Raw genomic sequence first — 17,218 nt, 5'->3', positions numbered from 1 at the left:
CAAGCTGTCCTATGGGATCATGTGCTATGGGGTCAAACAATTCAGGATAGGGAAAATTACTGCTCCACTCAATGCATCTCGGAGCTAGCCTTTTTACTTGCTGGTTTTCATGGAGTAGAAAAATATTGTTTTATACAGTTTATTTGCTTTCCATTACTTTGCAAAGAAGGCCCCCAACAAAACACACAACACCCCCCACAAACCCCAATATATTAAACGATTCTTTTGGGTGCACCTGGGCTGAGACAATTTAGGGTCTAAAAGAAGGCGCAGCTTTCTTCCATTCCTTCCTTCCTTCCTTCCTTCCTTCCTTCCTTCCTTCCTTCCTTCCTTCCTTCCTTCCTTCCTTCCTTCCTCCCTTCCCTCTCTCCCTCCCTCCTCCTTCCTTCCTTCCTTCCTTCCTTCCTTCCTTCCTTCCTTCCTTCCTTCCTTCCTTCCTTCCTTCCTTCCTTCCTTCCTTCCTTCCTCCCTCCCTCCCTCCCTCCCTCCCTCCCTTCCTTCCTTCCTTCCTTCCTCCCTTCCCTCCCTCCCTCCCTCCTTCCTTCCTTCCTTCCTTCCTTCCTTCCTTCCTTCCTTCCTTCCTTCCTTCCTTCCTTCCTTCCTTCCTTCCTTCCTTCCTTCCTTCCTTCCTTCCTTCCTTCCTTCCTATATTCATTAAAAATAACTAGGGCTCTGTGTGCAAAGCACTATATTAATTCCTTCAGGGTGTGGGCTGAGGGGGTGGGCAGGGATAAATCATTACCCTCTTGGAATCTGTTAGGGAGATAAGGCTCAAATCTGTACAATTAGAAGGGCATGTTTTTGAGATTACCACTCCAGAAGAGAAAAATCAAACCATAACTCTTTGTTTCAAGTCAGAGGTAAAAGGAGAGAGAAAGAGCATCAGCTGCCTCCAGGGCAGTTACCAATCTGCATTTTTTCTTTGTTAAAGTCAAGATAAAAAAGACTTGCTGTTTAGCTACTGTTGACAGAAAGTTGGGGTAAAGGGGCAAATAGGCTAGGCAATAAGTAAATCCATGTTGTTTATTCCCTTAAAGCCAGCTGAATCTAGTTTAACCTATACATTTAAGGAGCCAGAGCCTGAATTCTGACTGTCTGATAAAATAATGGCCAGACTTAAATATGTTTTAGGACAATCCCAGGCTGTCTGTGTCCCTCAGATTTGTGGTCCCCATTTGTCGTTAACTATGCCACAAGAAAGGAGCTTTCTTTGTTGAATAAGTCATAAGAACAGTGAGACAGTCACCCTGATGAATATCAGGTCACTGGATTCAGATGGCTCTGGAGGAGAAGTGAATCTGGTGACCTGCACAGCCCTCCCTCACTCAAAACTAAGTCAAGGGCAAGTCATGTCACCATCTCTCTGATGGCACGGTCTTCTTCGGCAACGAAGGATGAACACACACACATAATCCCAGGATATCTGTATAGCATATGCCTCTGGCATTCTAAGATAAATCCCACCATTTAGTTGCAGGCATCCTGTCACAAACTGGTTTCTGAAGTTACTGATGCAGGAAGGGGCATTTTTTAGAGTAAAGCAAAGCAGTCTAATTGGTTCAGAAAGGTTTGGAGAGAGGTCTACCCTACAGAGGGCTTTTTCTCTGCTCTCTTCTTTCCTTCTGTTTTCTTTCTTTACCTTCCCTTTTCTTTTTTCTTTTGTTTTTCCTTTTGTTGCTTCTTTCCTTTCTTTTTCTCTTGTCTGTTTTTCTCTCTCTCTCTTCTTTTTTCTCCCTTTTCCTTTTTCCTTCTTACCCTTTCTTTTTCTTTCTCTTTTTCTTTCACTGTTCCTTATTTTCTTCTTTCTTTCTTCCTCCTTCCTTCTCTCCATCACAGGGCTTTATAAAACAATAGAGAATAGTCTTGTATAGGTGATAGTTTGTAGCTGCTGACTCATTACCTTTACTAACACACAACCACACATAGTTTTCTGCTTCTTATATTTTGCAGAATCCTGAAGGTGCCCTGTATGTGGCTTTCACTTACTTAGCTGGACTCACTGGAGTTGTTATCACGTTGTGCCTCATATTGATCATAACCTCCTCCACCAAAACAATCCGGAGGTCTTACTTTGAAGTTTTTTGGTTCACTCATCACCTCTTTGTAATCTTCTTCATTGGCCTTGCCATCCATGGAGCTGGGTGAGTAACGAACAAGGCATCCTAATTCCGTGAGTATCTGAGACTTATTGGCTTGATGATTTATGGTAAAGGACGATAAGAGGGCAGCTTATCTGCCAGTACTGGTTGGTATGTTTACTGCGGTGATGCAGGGTTGTCATAAAGTGAGCAAGATCGATAGTACACCAAGAAGAGTGCTGGCCATGATTTTGGCACTGACTAGCAATAATCATGGTCAAGTAATGTATCCTTTATAAGTTTCAATTTTCTCATGTGTAAAATGGGGATAAAGGCAGGATGGTGCAAGGGATAGAATGCTGGGCTTGCAGTAAGACTTGGATTCAAATCTCACCTCTGATATTGGTTGTGTGACCTGAGGATGTTGTTTAATCTCTATGTGTCTCAAACAACCCCATAGCATTTATCCATTAAATAAAAGTTAGGTTAAGATAGGGGCAGTTGGGTAGCACAGTGGATAGAACTCTGGGTCTGGAATCAGGAGGACCTGAGTTCAAATCCAGACTCGGACACTTACTAGATGTGCAGTCCTAGAGAAGTCCCTTCACCCAGTTTGCCTCAGTTTCCTCATCTGTAAAATAAAATGAAGGAAATGACAAACCACTCCAGTATCTTTATCAAGAAAACCCCAAAGATCACAAAGAGTCAGACACAACTGAACAATAATAACTAAGATCTTCATTGGTGAATACTTTCATCATGGGAATTTTCCCTATATTCATGTAAAAACCTGGACACATGCATATGTGTAAAATAGGGCTAATAAAACTTATTCTACCTACTTCTCAGGGTTGTGAGGGACATACTTTGTGGACTTTAAAGCACCGTGTAGGTGAGATGATTAATGATGAAGATTGAAATTCAATTTTAATACATTAAACAGCTACTATGCACAAAAACAGTTATTGAGCATACAAAAATGAAAAAAACAAAACTTCCCTGAAGGAGATTACAATCTAATAACAATCCAGTTTCTGACTCATTCCTTTTAATATCTTAACATATATAAAGATGGCTTATTTCAAACTTAACCACATAACTGGCTAAGTGAGCTTTTTTGCAACTTAACAATGAGAATATTGGCTGAGAGTCTAGAAAACATGAACTGTGTTCACCCTGTCTTTTTCAACAGGAAGCTTGGTTTAAAGTTAGAGTGTAAATAGTGGCTGTGAGTCAATGAGTTTGATTTATTATTGGAAGTCCTCTTTTATGTTAGTTTCCTTTTTTGATCTTTAAATTCAGTTTTTCACTGAGAACCACCTGTTCACCCATGAAGAAAGCCTGGGACCACCTCAGTGGGTGTCTATTGTGACATGATAGGAGGGTGGGGAAAGCTCATTCTCCTTGCTTCTGTGCACAGTCAGATGGACTCTGCACAAAGTCTATCCAGAAGAAGCGTGACCCAGGGTGTGGAAAGGAGAAGTCAAGAAAAAGAGGAAGGGAGAAAGGATGAGGAATATGAGGATTAGGCAATTATTTCTTATGGACAGTCTGCCTCAGTGCTCCTGGCTAAGGGAGCAAGGGGAAAGCTGCCTCAATGTGGAACAGCCTATGTTACAAATTACTGAGTTCCCCATCATGGAAAACCTTAGATAGAAGAGATTTATGCCTAAATATTAGAGACAGAATGGACATTAAAGATCATCTAGGTAAAACCCCTCATTTTGCAAATGAAGAAAGTGTGGCCTGGTCAAGGACAGGGGAATGGGAAGGAACTTTCCCAAGGTAACAAAGCTAGTTAGAGTCAAATCCAGGTCTAGAAACCAAATTTTCCTGATTCTTGTGGCTGACACCCTTTTCATTCCAGCGTCTAGAGGTGGAGTGGGTTGACTGATCATCTAGAATGTTAGAGAAGGAATTCCTTGTTCATATATAAGGTAGACTTAATGGCCTCTGAGGTCACGTGTAAGGGAATGTTTAAGAATTTTCTCCCCTCTATACCTTAGAAGAAGCATCACTTGGCAGCCTTCAGATGTACATAGAAACTCCAATTTCTTATTTGGATTTCATAAGTGATAGAATAGTTCACACATATCGCTATCTAGAAGTTCTACTCCAGAAAACAAATGAATTTGTCTTAATTATGATTAAAAGCAATCCCCTTAACTGGAAATATTGAAGGAAACAAAATTCACAATCAATTCTTTATTCATGCTCACCCTGTTGCCCAGTTTTGGAACTTGAGCATTACGTCAGATTTTCACTTTCCCTCAAACACCATACCCAAACAATGATCAAGTATTGTTTTTTTCTACTTCAACAATATCTCCAGCATCCATCTCCTTCCTTCCATTCATACAGTCATCATCCTGGTTCAGACTTTTATCACACCTTGCCTAGATTACTGCTCTATGTTTCTGGTTGGTTTTCCTCTATCCCAGATCTCCCCTTCCCCAATCCATCCTCTGCACAGCTGCCAGAAGGATAATCTTTAACCATACGTCTGGCCATGCCACTCCTCTATTCAGAAAGCTCCATTGATTCCCTATTGCCTACATGATCAGATACAAAATCTTCTGTTATTTAAATTTCTTTATGACCTGACTCCACTGTACCTTTATGAGCTTACTACATATTGCTGCCCTTTGTACACTATACATGCAAGTCAAACCAGCATATTGGTTGTCTCCTATAAAGGATATCCAATCTCCCATTTCTTCAATCCTTGACCAGTCTGTGTTCCATGCCTGGGATGGTCTCACTCTGTCCTCACATTGGCCTAATTTCCTTCAAAACTCAATTCAAGGTCGCCCTTTAAATGAAATTTTCCCCAATTTTCCTCAACTGCTACGCCTCCCCCAAATATTACCATAATGCCATGTTGTTGTTTTTTTAACTCCATCTGTGATTCTTTGGTTTAGGGAGCTTCCACTAAGGAAACTCCTTATTACAATGCAGATCAGGAGCTGCTCTGAAATGTATAATGTTAGTTGTTTGGAACACCGGAAAAATAAGTTCTTTCCCTCAGAACCACATAGCTAAATACGTCTCAGATGCTTATCTTGACCCCACGTCTTCCTGATTCTGAGGCCACCTTGATATTGCAGTGTGCTGCCTTTCTTGAAAGGTAGTAAACACTAAATAAGTGCTTTTTTTATTGTCTGATTGGTGGCATTATAGGGAAAAGGATGGAAATAATGACAAAAAGAATCAATTTTTTAAATTTACATATATGCTGGACCAAAGGGAAATGTACAGAACTCTCAGTTTCTTTGTATGAGTCTTAATAAGGGTTCCCTCACTTGATAGTTATAGGATATTGGGCATTTCTCTTAACCTCTCTCTTCCCTTAATTTCCTCACTCATAAAATAGTAAAATAACATAATAATACTATAATATTATAATAACATAATAACATAGAATAACACCAATATTACCTGTCTTAGGGTTGCCATGAATATCAAAGGAGATAATATCATGAAAGTGTTTTGTAAACTATAATGTTCTAGGGAGATGTAAATTATTGTCATTGATAATGATGATGATAAACTAGCAGTTAGACTTGCAACCTCTTCTATCCAGGACCCACTGTCTGGATTTGATCTTTTATCTGACCCTACTTTCTCCATCCGAACCAAATCTCCCTAATACAGCTTATCAGTTCCCTTTTACAGACTCTGAGGTTAGCTGCCTCCTGCAAATATCTTCCTGGCTAAAGTGAAAAATGCCTTTATTTCAAGTTCTAGTTGCCACTGGTGGTTATTGGTTACAGGTATTGTGCTAAGCACTGAGGGATACAAATAGAAAAAGAAAAAAAAAAAGGAGCAAGTTCCTGACTTGAAAAAGCTTAAATTCAAATGGGAGATGGAAGTATAGTTAGTGAAATGTGAAGTCACAAGGTTACGAGTCACAAAGAGAAAGGTTCACATGTGAAATTTCTCATTTGATAGATAAGAAAAACAAAACCTAGAGAGCTTCAAGAATTTGGTCAAGGTCACACAACTAACTAATGGTCTTCAAAAGAAATGTAGTGAATAGAGTGGTTAGCATTAATGGAAACTTCCGAGAGCAAAATATTATAAAGGCTTCTCTATCTAAAGCATCATTCCCAGAAATCAAGTCACCATCCACCTTAAGGACCCAGGTTTTGAGCCCCCAAGACTCAGAGATTGCTTGGGAGTAGCTATGTCTCTGAGAGCTTTTAAAGAGTACTTTTTAAAAAGGAGAAACTTGTTGTTTCCTTAAAGGTTTTCTGTTTTTTAGGTAATTCCATTGTTTTGGTTTGTTTGAGTTTTTATGTTAATTTTTATAGGAAGATCAGACCCTTTTGAATAGACATAGAACTAATATAAACTTCCCTGGGTCTTTTGCTTATCTATTGTTTAAAAGCAAAAATGGTTTTAGGGAAACAAAACTAACAGGGAGGGGAAAAACTCATTTCCTCCTTAAGAAAAGGATTTGTTTTATTTTGCAATCCCAGAATTACCCACCATAAATAACATATTTCTAGATAGTTTTAGTGCCACAGTACACATTTTTCCTACTGATGGAATACATGTATCATTTCCCATTTTGCCAATCTATCTTTTGCAGAATCTGGTTATTTTGCTAACCAAAATTTCATGGTGCTGAAGTTATATAGAAAGTATTAAAGATGTCTCTTAGAAAAGAAAGGAACACTAGTCACATTTAAGGTGTATTCGGAATGAATGAAAACCAAATTCCTTTCCTGCCTACTAATTAATCTGATTCTTCTTCTTTCCTTCCCATATCTCATCCCCACCCCACACCTACCCCACAACAGGAGGATTGTACGCGGACAGACAGAAGAAAGTTTGAAGGTTCATGAACCAGAATTATGTTATAAGAACATTTCCTCTTGGGGACGTGGAGGAACCTGTCCCATCCCTCAATTTGCTGGCAACCCTCCTATGGTATAACCCATTGTGTCTGCATTACCAGCTTAGCAATGATAATTTATTGTTGTTACAGTTGGTCTTTAGTTTTTTTCTAAGTGAACCAATGACATCATGGGGTGATGACATCTTCACTTGAAAATGTCAATCTAAAGTCAGGTGTTGACTATATCAGAGGATATGTGTACATGCAACCGAATTGCTTCCTGCAGATGCAATGAAGCTTACTTAGGGTAGAGAACTTTTTGTCTAAACACCTGACCAGAAAGACAAGCATTTGGCATACCAAAACCTGGCACAGCAAAAAGCGATCTCTGCTGCCATGCCATTACAAACATATTTCCAAGGACAAATAGCCAATATGTTTTATATAGATAGAAACACATAAAATTGTAAATATAAGTATACATATATGAATAATATTATTTTTAAAAGTGCAATTCTCCCTTTCCAACTCAGGGTCAAAATAACATATGACAGGGTTATAAAGGGAGAAAACTCTCTTCTACCTGTTTATTCTCTACTCAGAGAATTCTATGCCTAATTTGAACAGACAATTAAAGATATTGTGACTCAATCACTTTCTCTGGAGCTTTTGTATTAGAAGAAGGAAACTAGCAGTAGGGACTTTGCAGGATTGTTGCTGGATGAGCCAGGGAAAGCTGCATCGAAGGCTACCAGGCCAATCCTTGATTAAGACCATGAAGCCATATTTTCATTAGTCCGCAGTGGCCCTACACATGGGGAGCATCTGTAGGGAGGAGGATGATGACACATTTACTTTTCTCAAGATAAATCCTTCAAGAGCTTCATTTTAAGGGTGTTCAGTGGGCCAGTCTGCTTCACAAGCAGGAAGCTGTAGTTATAGTGAAACTTGGAGTTGGGAAATCTGTGTTCAAAATCTGGCTCTGTCATATCTTAGCACATGGCCTTGGCTAGCTCTTCACCTTCGCCTCTCTGGCCCTCAGTCTCCTATAGAAAATGAGGAAGCTAAACTCAATAGCCTCAAAAGCCCCTTCTAACATCCTAAAAATGATTTTTCATATTTTATGTTAACTAAATTTTGAAGTTTTTCCCCATGTTCACTGGTTCCTTGGAACACATAAAATGGGGGAAAAAAGCAGCCCAAAATTTATATCATCTGAATGAACTGACATAATTTTCTTGACCACTTGTTCCTTAGACTGAACAAAACTTAAAATTATGGCTCTTTCCTAATTCCTCTCTCCCCTCCCTTTATCCTTTGGAATCTGATTCACCTTCTCGGACAACTCTGAGATGTAAGAGCATTGATTCATGGCCCCTGTGAGATTTGGCAGTGTAGTATAGTGGAGAAAGACCTGGACTCAAAACCATAAAGTCCTGAATTCAAGAACCACCTGTGACATGCAGGCTATGTGATCCCAAGCAAATTACCAATTTCTTAGTTCCCTAGTTCGCTCTAAAAACTCTTCAGTTTCAGAGAAGGTGCTGATTTGCACTGGCTGAAGGAGTTCTTCTCAGGAGATCCCTATAGTAATGAAAGCAGAGGGCTAGTCCCTATCCTTATAACATTGGAATGTTTCCAACTGATATTCCCATCAGAAAGAAATATAAAGGAGAAAGGAGCAAGCACTTATTAAGTACCTATCATGTGGCAGGCACTGTGATAAACACTTTATTATGTCATCTGATCCCCACAACAATCCTGTGAAACAGATGTTATCATTTTCCCCATTTTAGAGATGAGGAAACAAAGGCAGACAGCGATTAATTGACTTACTCAGGCTCACACAAATTTAGAGCCCAATTTGAATTGAGATCTTCCCACCTCCAGGCCCCGTGCTCTATCCACTGCACTACTCAACTTCCTCTCCCACAAATATAAATATATCACTACACTGCACGTAAACATTAGTAGGAAAAACAAAAAGGAAAATTCGTAGTCATTCATGTGTCAGATGAAAGAATTCCTTGGTGACAGGATCCAGGCCCAAAGGCTACGCGGTAGCTTTCAGTGTTCTGGGGACATTAAAAATAAAAAGCAAGGTTTTTTTCTCTCCTCACATTCACAGGAATAGATAGAATCCACTTTGCAGAAATCCTACCTTAGAAAAGTTTTGGCCAGGGACTGCAATGGAATTTTCCTGCCTGCTCTTCAAAAGGCATCTAATCCTAAATGGAAATGGGCATTTTAAAATTTATATTATTGGTTATTTTATATTTAAAATTTATATTTTACTTATATTTAGTATTTATCCTTTATTTATTTTACCAAGATCACAGAGAAGTGAATGGTCCAGTGGCATAGAGCAGGCCTGTACAACATGTGGCCCGTGGGCTACTTGCGGTGAAAGCACCAAAGTATTGCACCAATGCTGTCCTTGGTCTGTATGTTGTGCAGGCTTGGCATAGAGTCAGCTACTGAACGGCAAAAGCCAAGTATTGAACCCCAGTATGCTGAGGCTAAGTCTTACTATACCTACAACTTTTATGGTGTGGAATAGGGCATGGACTCTGGAAACACACTAAATAAAGCCTCTCTGGGATGTATTGTGAGGAAATGATGCTCTGAAGGAGTTCCTCACTCTTCCAGGCACTTAGTCTCACAACCATTTAAACTAAAACCCAAAACCAAATAAATCCCAAACCCTGAGATTCTTTAAGTTTTTTCTTGATCTAAGATTTTCCTTGGTTTACTTTTTTAATATTTTTTTCTTGATCTAATTTCTTGATTTCATATTTGTGGAGGACCATAAAATCTTAAAGCTAAAAGAGATAATATCATCTAATCAGTGTCTTCATTTTATAAATGAGGAAATTGAAATTCCTATGTAAGATATGACTTGTTCATGACCTTACAGAGAATAAATAGCTGAGTGAGCTTCCATCCCCAAATTCAATGCCTTTGCCTTCACATCAGAGCCTAGGTAATGTCTTTTAACAAAGATCTGTTGTCATTTCAGCAATTGCAGCTTCTTGATGGCATCTAGGTGGGACCTACCTCATACGGAATTCCATTCATTGGTCAGTAGTAATACTGAGGGCAGAGTATTTTAGGAGCCACTCTGAATATCCTGGCTCAGAGAGGTTGAAGGGAATTCAACTCAATCCAATGCAATGTATTTTATTGAATTTTTACTCTAGTCAGGGTTCTATGCTTGGCACTTTCAAAAGCAACTCTCATTCTTACTCAGACTTTACCTCTACTAAAGAAGCATATCGCATAGTTATCAAATCTTACATGTTATGAGGGTAACAGCTACCAATATTGCACCAGATCTGTAGTCTTGCAATCACAATATGGATTCTGTGGTGGTTGTAAAGCAACTGCAATATTACATTAAGTATATGCTGTTGTTGAAATGCTGCCCTTTAGGGAAATACTTCTTCTGCAACCAACCTAGTTTCCAGTATAATCGTTGCAATTACAGTTGTGACACAGAGGAAATCCCACTCTTCTACGGGGTTCTGCTTGGAAATTTTCATGTTATTAATGGAGTTCCTCAGTTTAGGTTGGGAAAACACTCATTTTAAAAGCAGACTGTCTTAGTCAAATTATGTAGTGATCCAGGATATATGAACAATCATCAAAGATTCATTGATTAAGCAAGCTAGGGAGTACAATGGAGATGGTTACTAGGTGGCTTAGTGAATAAAGTACTTGTCCTGGAGTTAGGATGGCAGCTAGGTGGTGCAGTATATAGAGCACCAGACCTGGAGTCTGGAAGAAATGAGTTCAGATCCAGCCTTAGACACTTACTGTGTCACCCTTGGCAATTCACTTAACCGTATTTGCCTCAGTTTCCTGGAGAAGGAAATGGCAAATTACTCTCACATATTTGCCAAGAAAACCCCAAATGGGGTTCAATTATTCAAACACGACTGAAAAATGAGTCAACAACAACTTGAAATTAGGAAGACCTGAATTCAAATCCTGCTTTAAATACTAGCTGTGTGATCCTGGGCAAATCACTCTGTCTGCCTCAGTTTTCTCATATGTAAAATAAGGGTAATAATAGCATCTACCTCCCAGGGTTGTTGCGAGGATCAAATGAGATAATATTTGTAAAATGCTTTGCAAAACTATTAGACTACCAGGGTTTCCTTGTTGATTACTATAATCTAAATCTTTGTCAGTCCAATGATAATCACCGTGTGTTTCCATCCCATCCTGGTCTTTGCTTTGTTAACAGACTTGGAAATGGATTGTGGGTCCCATGTTCCTGTATCTCTGTGAGAGGTTGGTGAGGTTTTGGAGATCACAGCAGAAGGTCGTCATCACTAAGGTAACCTCTGAGATGTTTAAAACCCTTTCTGTAACTGTTTGTAAAAACCTTTGGAATATGAGTGGTCATCACATCTAAGAACATTGTTGGCATATCGATCCATGTGTCCTGTATTATCTGCCCCCTGGCTGTTAAGTACTCAGCCTGTTGGATAGCTTTCAGGGTATTTCATGAAATGGATCTAGAGAGTAGACTTACAGTTCATCTGGGTGCAGTTGTCTTGATGAACAGGTCATAGTATACTCTCCTTTCCCCCTCTTCTACAGCTGCCAAATTGAATTTTTGAAGAAATTATTTTTTAAACTTAAAATGCGATATAAATGTGAATTATTCTTGTTCAATATAAAAATTTAAAAACAGAGCACAAGATCAATGGTGGAGAGGTGAGGAAATAGACCAGAGTAGAGAGGGAAAAGAGGAACTCTGATATGTAAGACATGGTGAGTACTAAAAATTTAAATGTTTAAAGAGTCAGGATAAGACTGATTCATGTTGTCGATGTTTTCTCAAGTCTCCTTCACTTACTTTTTTGTTTTGTCTTGTTTTACCATGGATATTTTCAAGTTGTGCAATTTTAAGAAAATACCGACATTTCTTAGTTTTCTCTTCCCATCTCCCTCTTGAGCTCTATGAATGATTGAGACTAGTTCTCAAATCTTGGGTTGTAGCCAGCTCCCACAGTTTTCCTCCCATAATGTTTACATTATTTATAAAAGAGGAAGCTAAGAGATCAGCAAAAATATCTTCAACAAATAACCCCTCAGTAGGACAGCACAGAATGATTCAGAGTATATTTCTTTAAAAAGTACTTCTAGGGAAGTCCAGTTCTTCTGTGGAGAAAACATATTCTTTCCTGTGTAAATTAATATGCAGGATAATACACTTATTATTTGACATTCTGTTCATTGTAACTCTAAACCTTAACATCGCTGTGGAAGTGAAACTTATCTGTGATTGTAGTTGTCAAGTTAGTAACAAGGAAAACCTGTTTTCCATTTTCAATATTCTAAAAGCTCACTTTTCAGCTTCAAAATGGGGTCTCTTATCACCCTTATTCATAGAGAAAAGAATAGTGTGGATTTTTTTTCTATTTTTTTTAGTTGCAATTTCTTTCTGAAATGAATTCTGACAATGTAACCAGAGAAGGAAGAGAATTCTATCATTTTTTTAAAAAGATTATTATGAATCATTTATGTATTTTCCTCATTTTCTATGGGTTAGAATAAAGGCTGTCCTATACCTCTTATTATGTGATTATGCATTATTATGCTAAATATTTACATGGGAGCTTGAAAGCCTTTTGCCTCCATCTGAAGATATCTAGGCAGGAACTCGATTGAGATTTTCCCCGAGGAAACTCCGAGTCGGGGCAAAGTGACCTAAAAAGAGAGTGATTTTGGACATCAGCTCCCAAGATTGAATCTGGGTCATGTCAGGCCTCTCATTTATGTTAGGATGTTTAGTTTTCTTAAAACAAAAGTATTAGCACTAGAAAGCTATTGTTTTATACTGACTAAATAGCCTTCTGCTCTTGCAGATTCCAAAATTTATAGATCTTATTTCTAATGGGAAAGTTTTTATTGGCAGAATGAGAGGACTTTTGAATCACCAGAGAAAGACTTTATGATGTTGATTGTAGTTTCTATTAAGCATACTGCATTTTCTTTTGCTTCTTTAAAAAATGGTTATCTATTTATGGTAATAGTGTACTTATAGTAGGTTTTTATTAATCAGGATATTTTATCAGTTGAGCACAGTATCCAGAGCATGATAGATAACTGGTTACTTGTATATATTCTATGAAGTCTGCCTTTTGAATTCAGTTCAGGTTTATAAATGTGCCCAATGAAATTAACAGCTTCCTCCTTCCCAACACACACACAACTAGATTCTCTAAATCGTTTTATTCTTTCATTAATTTAGATCAGCAAAAAGCAACATTTGCTCTTTAGTTGTTTCAGTCATATCCAACTCATTGTGACCCTGTTTAAGGTTTTCTTGGCAAGGGTATTGGAGTGGTTTGCCATTTTCTTAGCCAGCTCATCTATTAATGAGAAACTGAGGGAAACAGGATTAAGTGATATTTGCCTGGAGTCATATAGCTAGTAAGTGTCTGAGGCCAGATTTAGAGCTCAGGAAGATGAGTCTTCTAACTCCAGGCCTAGCACTCTATCCACTGAGCAACCTAGCAGCCCCTGAAAGCAATATTATAGAAATGCCTTCCCTAGGTTATGATTTAGCATTATGGTTCATAGAAGATTGTTATAAGAATCACACAACCGAATGCATTTCTCTATCTCACTTTTGATGCTAGGATTCTAGTTGGATCTATGCCACTAGCTCATAGTGTGACTTTGAGGAAGGTACTGGGTTAGATTATCCATAAGATCCTTTCCAACCTTAACACTGTTCATTCTGCTACCCAATATCCCTCATATAAGATCTCACATTTTATCTCTGCAAGTGAAATTACGTACCTTATTTATCCCAGAGGAATACTCTTTAAGACAGAATATATGTCTCTCTCCTTTTTTTCATACTATCTACATGAAAGAACCAAATTCAGTGCCCAGTTGTAGTATAGTTAACTTATAGCAAATACAACTAACGTGTGAGGGCCATAAGTTCATATATGCTTTATTCAATCATTCAGTTCAAGAGTCTTGAATGGCTCAAGGCTTGAAATTCACTAGAAGTAATTTGGTGATCTACCTTCATTCATTCACTCATTCAGCGAGAATTTGTTAAGTCCCTACTATGTGCCATGAACTGAATTAGGTGCTGGGGTTATAAAGACAAAAATGAAACAGTACCTGTTCTTAAGGAGCTTTTGTTCTCTTTGTTCATATAGGTGGTCACTCACCCTTTCAAAACCATTGAACTACAAATGAAGAAGAAGGGCTTTAAGATGGAAGTGGGGCAATATATTTTTGTCAAATGCCCCAAATTATCAAATTTGGAGTGGCATCCCTTCACACTGACCTCAGCCCCTGAGGAAGACTTTTTCAGCATTCACATCCGTATAGTTGGAGACTGGACAGAAGGTCTTTTTAAAGCTTGTGGATGTGACAAGACAGAATTTCAGGAAGCATGGAAATTACCCAAGTAAGTAAAAAGCTCATAATATAAAGAAAATCTCTCAAAGAAAAGAATTGTTAAAAACTTCTTCGACTTTGAGCAGATGTCCCATCTCCTCCCTAGCTCTTATGACCTTTGACTCTAGACTTTGTTATTGTGAGGAGACTCTTAAGGAAATATTGAATGATCTGTGTGTCCTCTCCTTCTTTGGCATGGGTATGTTTTTGTAAACTCTATGTGTACATAATTTTAATATGTTTTTATTTATGTCACTAAATATTTCCCAATTGTTTGTAAAATATTTTAACATTTTTTAAAAAAAGTTGAGTTTAAAATTTTCTCCCTCCCTCCCCTCCCCTAACCCTTGAGAAGGCAAACAATATATTGATTATATATGTGAAATCGTGCAAATCATATTTATGTTTTAGCCATGTTGCAAAAGAAAATGTTACATGTACATATTTTGGTGGGGTGTGAAAACATTTGATATTTATTTTTACCATCTAAAATCTTCATTTTTCTCTACAAAAATGATTTTAAGGACATAGAATTTGGAGCTGAAAAGGACTTCAATAATTACCTAGTTTATTCCTTTCATTCCATTTTATGAAGAAACTGAGGCTCAGAGATGTGAATTATTGACTTGTCTGTGGCCCTAAGGACCACAAACATATTAATAGCTCACAGTAATAGAATATGTTTATAGGATTTTTCAGAATCTCTTAAAATTTAACAGGAGCAAGATAGAGAGGTTAAACATACTAGACTGCTTACACAGAGTGAATAAAATGAGAAAGAGAGAGAAAGAGAGAGAGAGAGAGAGAGAGAGAGAGAGAGAGAAATTCATTCCCTATACCTGGAAATACTTAAAGTTGACTGAAATTTCCCCTTATGACTTTTGAGTTCAGAGTTGCAAATAATATTCAAAAACTGGCACACTCTAATCATCAGATTCCAATTGAACCAATGGTTCTTCTGTTGGGAATTGATGATGTGTCTGACTTTCTCACATGCTTGTGGAGGTTCATCTCATTCACTCCAAACATGAATATTTCTTCACTGTGGTTGTGTCCAATTCCATAGGGTAGCAGTAGATGGGCCCTTTGGCACTGCTAGTGAGGATGTATTCAGCTATGAAGTAGTTATGCTGGTGGGAGCTGGCATTGGAGTCACACCATTTGCATCCATTCTCAAGTCTGTCTGGTACAAGTACTGCAGTGACTCAACCAGCCTAAAACTCCAAAAGGTAGGTCCTATTCTTATTAAAAAATAATCTTATTTTAAATAACACTTTTTATTTTTATATAACATTTATTTCTGAATACGTCTTTCTCCCCACCTCTTTACCATCATTCATTCTTTGGGGGGTGGGGGTGGGGAAGAATCTTTTAAACTAAAAAAAATAGAAAGAGAAAAACCAGTTCTGTCAAGCTAATCAATACTTTGATTATGTCTGACAGTATATACATCATTCCATATCCATAGTGCTCCACTTCTGCTGTGAAAAAGAAGCACATTTTCGCAACTCTTACCTGAGACCAAGCTTATTTTTTATAATTATTCAGTATTTAGTGAGTGTTTTGTTTTAGGGGAAGAAGGGGTGTGTTCTTTCCGTTTAGACTCTAGTCATCATGCATATTATTTTCTTGATTCTGTTTCCTTCCCTCTGTATCAGTTGATATATCTTCTCATAGTTCTCTAAATTATTTATATTCATTGTTTCTTGTGATGAAGTAATATTCCATTAGATTCATGTGCCACAATTTGTTTCCCTAAATGATAGGTCTCCTTTTTTTAAGAAACAATTTTCAGAAGTCCTGTGATGACAGTCCTTTCCTTTACACCCAGGAAGATAGCTAGGGAGAAGGAAAATGAGAGGATTTCTTTTTGGCCAGACTAGAGAAAGGGAGAAATCATTTTAATGGCTGGTTAAGAGTAATTTCCACCCCAGTGTTACTAGAAAAATGAAAGATGGCTATTCTCAGAGGATTGTCTATGTACTCTCTATTCTTAATAATAATTATAGTTACAGTCATCTTTATCGAGGAGGAGAATCTAGAGTACTCTTTATTTGATGTCCATCCCTGCTGTTAGTCTTGTTTCTTTGAATGGGCTTCAAGGAGAGAGTGATTTACATGCATTTACTCCTTTGTGGATCTGTTGAGTCTGGTCCCTCCTCCACTGCCATCCCCTAGTAGAATGAATCCTGGAAGGTAGGACTTCTTTGTTTCTGTCTGTGCATCTCCAACACCAAGCAGAATGCCTGGTATAGAATTTTTTTTTGAGTAGCAGTTGAAGCAAAAACTCATTACACAATGAAATATAAGATAAAAAAAATATAATGAAGTGAACTAATGAAGTAAAAACTCATTACACAACAAAATAAGAGATAAAAATAATATTTTGCGCAGGTTAAACGTTTCTAATAGGTATGAACTCTGAAAGAAAAATGAATTCGTCTGCTTTCAATTTCATTTTTCCATTTTGTCTCCAGTTTTTTGTGAGATGAGAAGTTAGAAAAAAAGGATTTTTTTCTAGTGTCTTACTAACTCTTGGGCCTGCCAGCCAAGAAATGAAACCTACTTAGAAATGTCTGTGTTCTTCCAGACTTCTAAAAGGAGGAAGGGTGTGTAGAAGACAGTGGGGACTATGGGAGGGGAAGGGAAATTACTAAGTGCGGGAGGAGACATTGCAAAAATAGGTCAAACAAAAACTTACTGGGCTTAATGGTTCCTTACTTTTTTAACTGAAGTTTACAAAACACCCCAACATTATAACAATCTCTGAGCACCCCCTTTTCCATCCAAACCCTCCCTTATAACAAAGAAAATCATATTTGGCAACATTTCACTCTTGTGATCCCTCACCGCTCTACCA

The 17,218-nt window shown here is 38.0% G+C and overlaps 1 protein-coding gene across 2 annotated transcripts in view; it reads left to right on the top strand.

The window, feature by feature from the left end:
* The window catches only part of CYBB (cytochrome b-245 beta chain), a 73,462-nt gene that overhangs the window by 37,255 nt on the left and 18,989 nt on the right, over positions 1 to 17,218 (top strand). For both annotated transcript variants that reach the window (XM_072615184.1, XM_072615182.1), the window contains exons 6-10: positions 1,951 to 2,141; positions 6,884 to 7,013; positions 11,171 to 11,263; positions 14,115 to 14,368; positions 15,425 to 15,587. In XM_072615184.1, the coding sequence (XP_072471285.1) occupies positions 1,951 to 2,141; positions 6,884 to 7,013; positions 11,171 to 11,263; positions 14,115 to 14,368; positions 15,425 to 15,587 (831 nt within the window). The remainder of the gene's footprint in view (positions 1 to 1,950; positions 2,142 to 6,883; positions 7,014 to 11,170; positions 11,264 to 14,114; positions 14,369 to 15,424; positions 15,588 to 17,218) is intronic.

Source organism: Notamacropus eugenii, chromosome 5 (assembly GCF_028372415.1).
Source record: "Notamacropus eugenii isolate mMacEug1 chromosome 5, mMacEug1.pri_v2, whole genome shotgun sequence".
Taxonomy (NCBI): domain Eukaryota; kingdom Metazoa; phylum Chordata; class Mammalia; order Diprotodontia; family Macropodidae; genus Notamacropus; species Notamacropus eugenii.
Note: the sequence above shows the minus strand (reverse complement) of the source record. Positions and strands in the feature narration are given on the sequence as shown.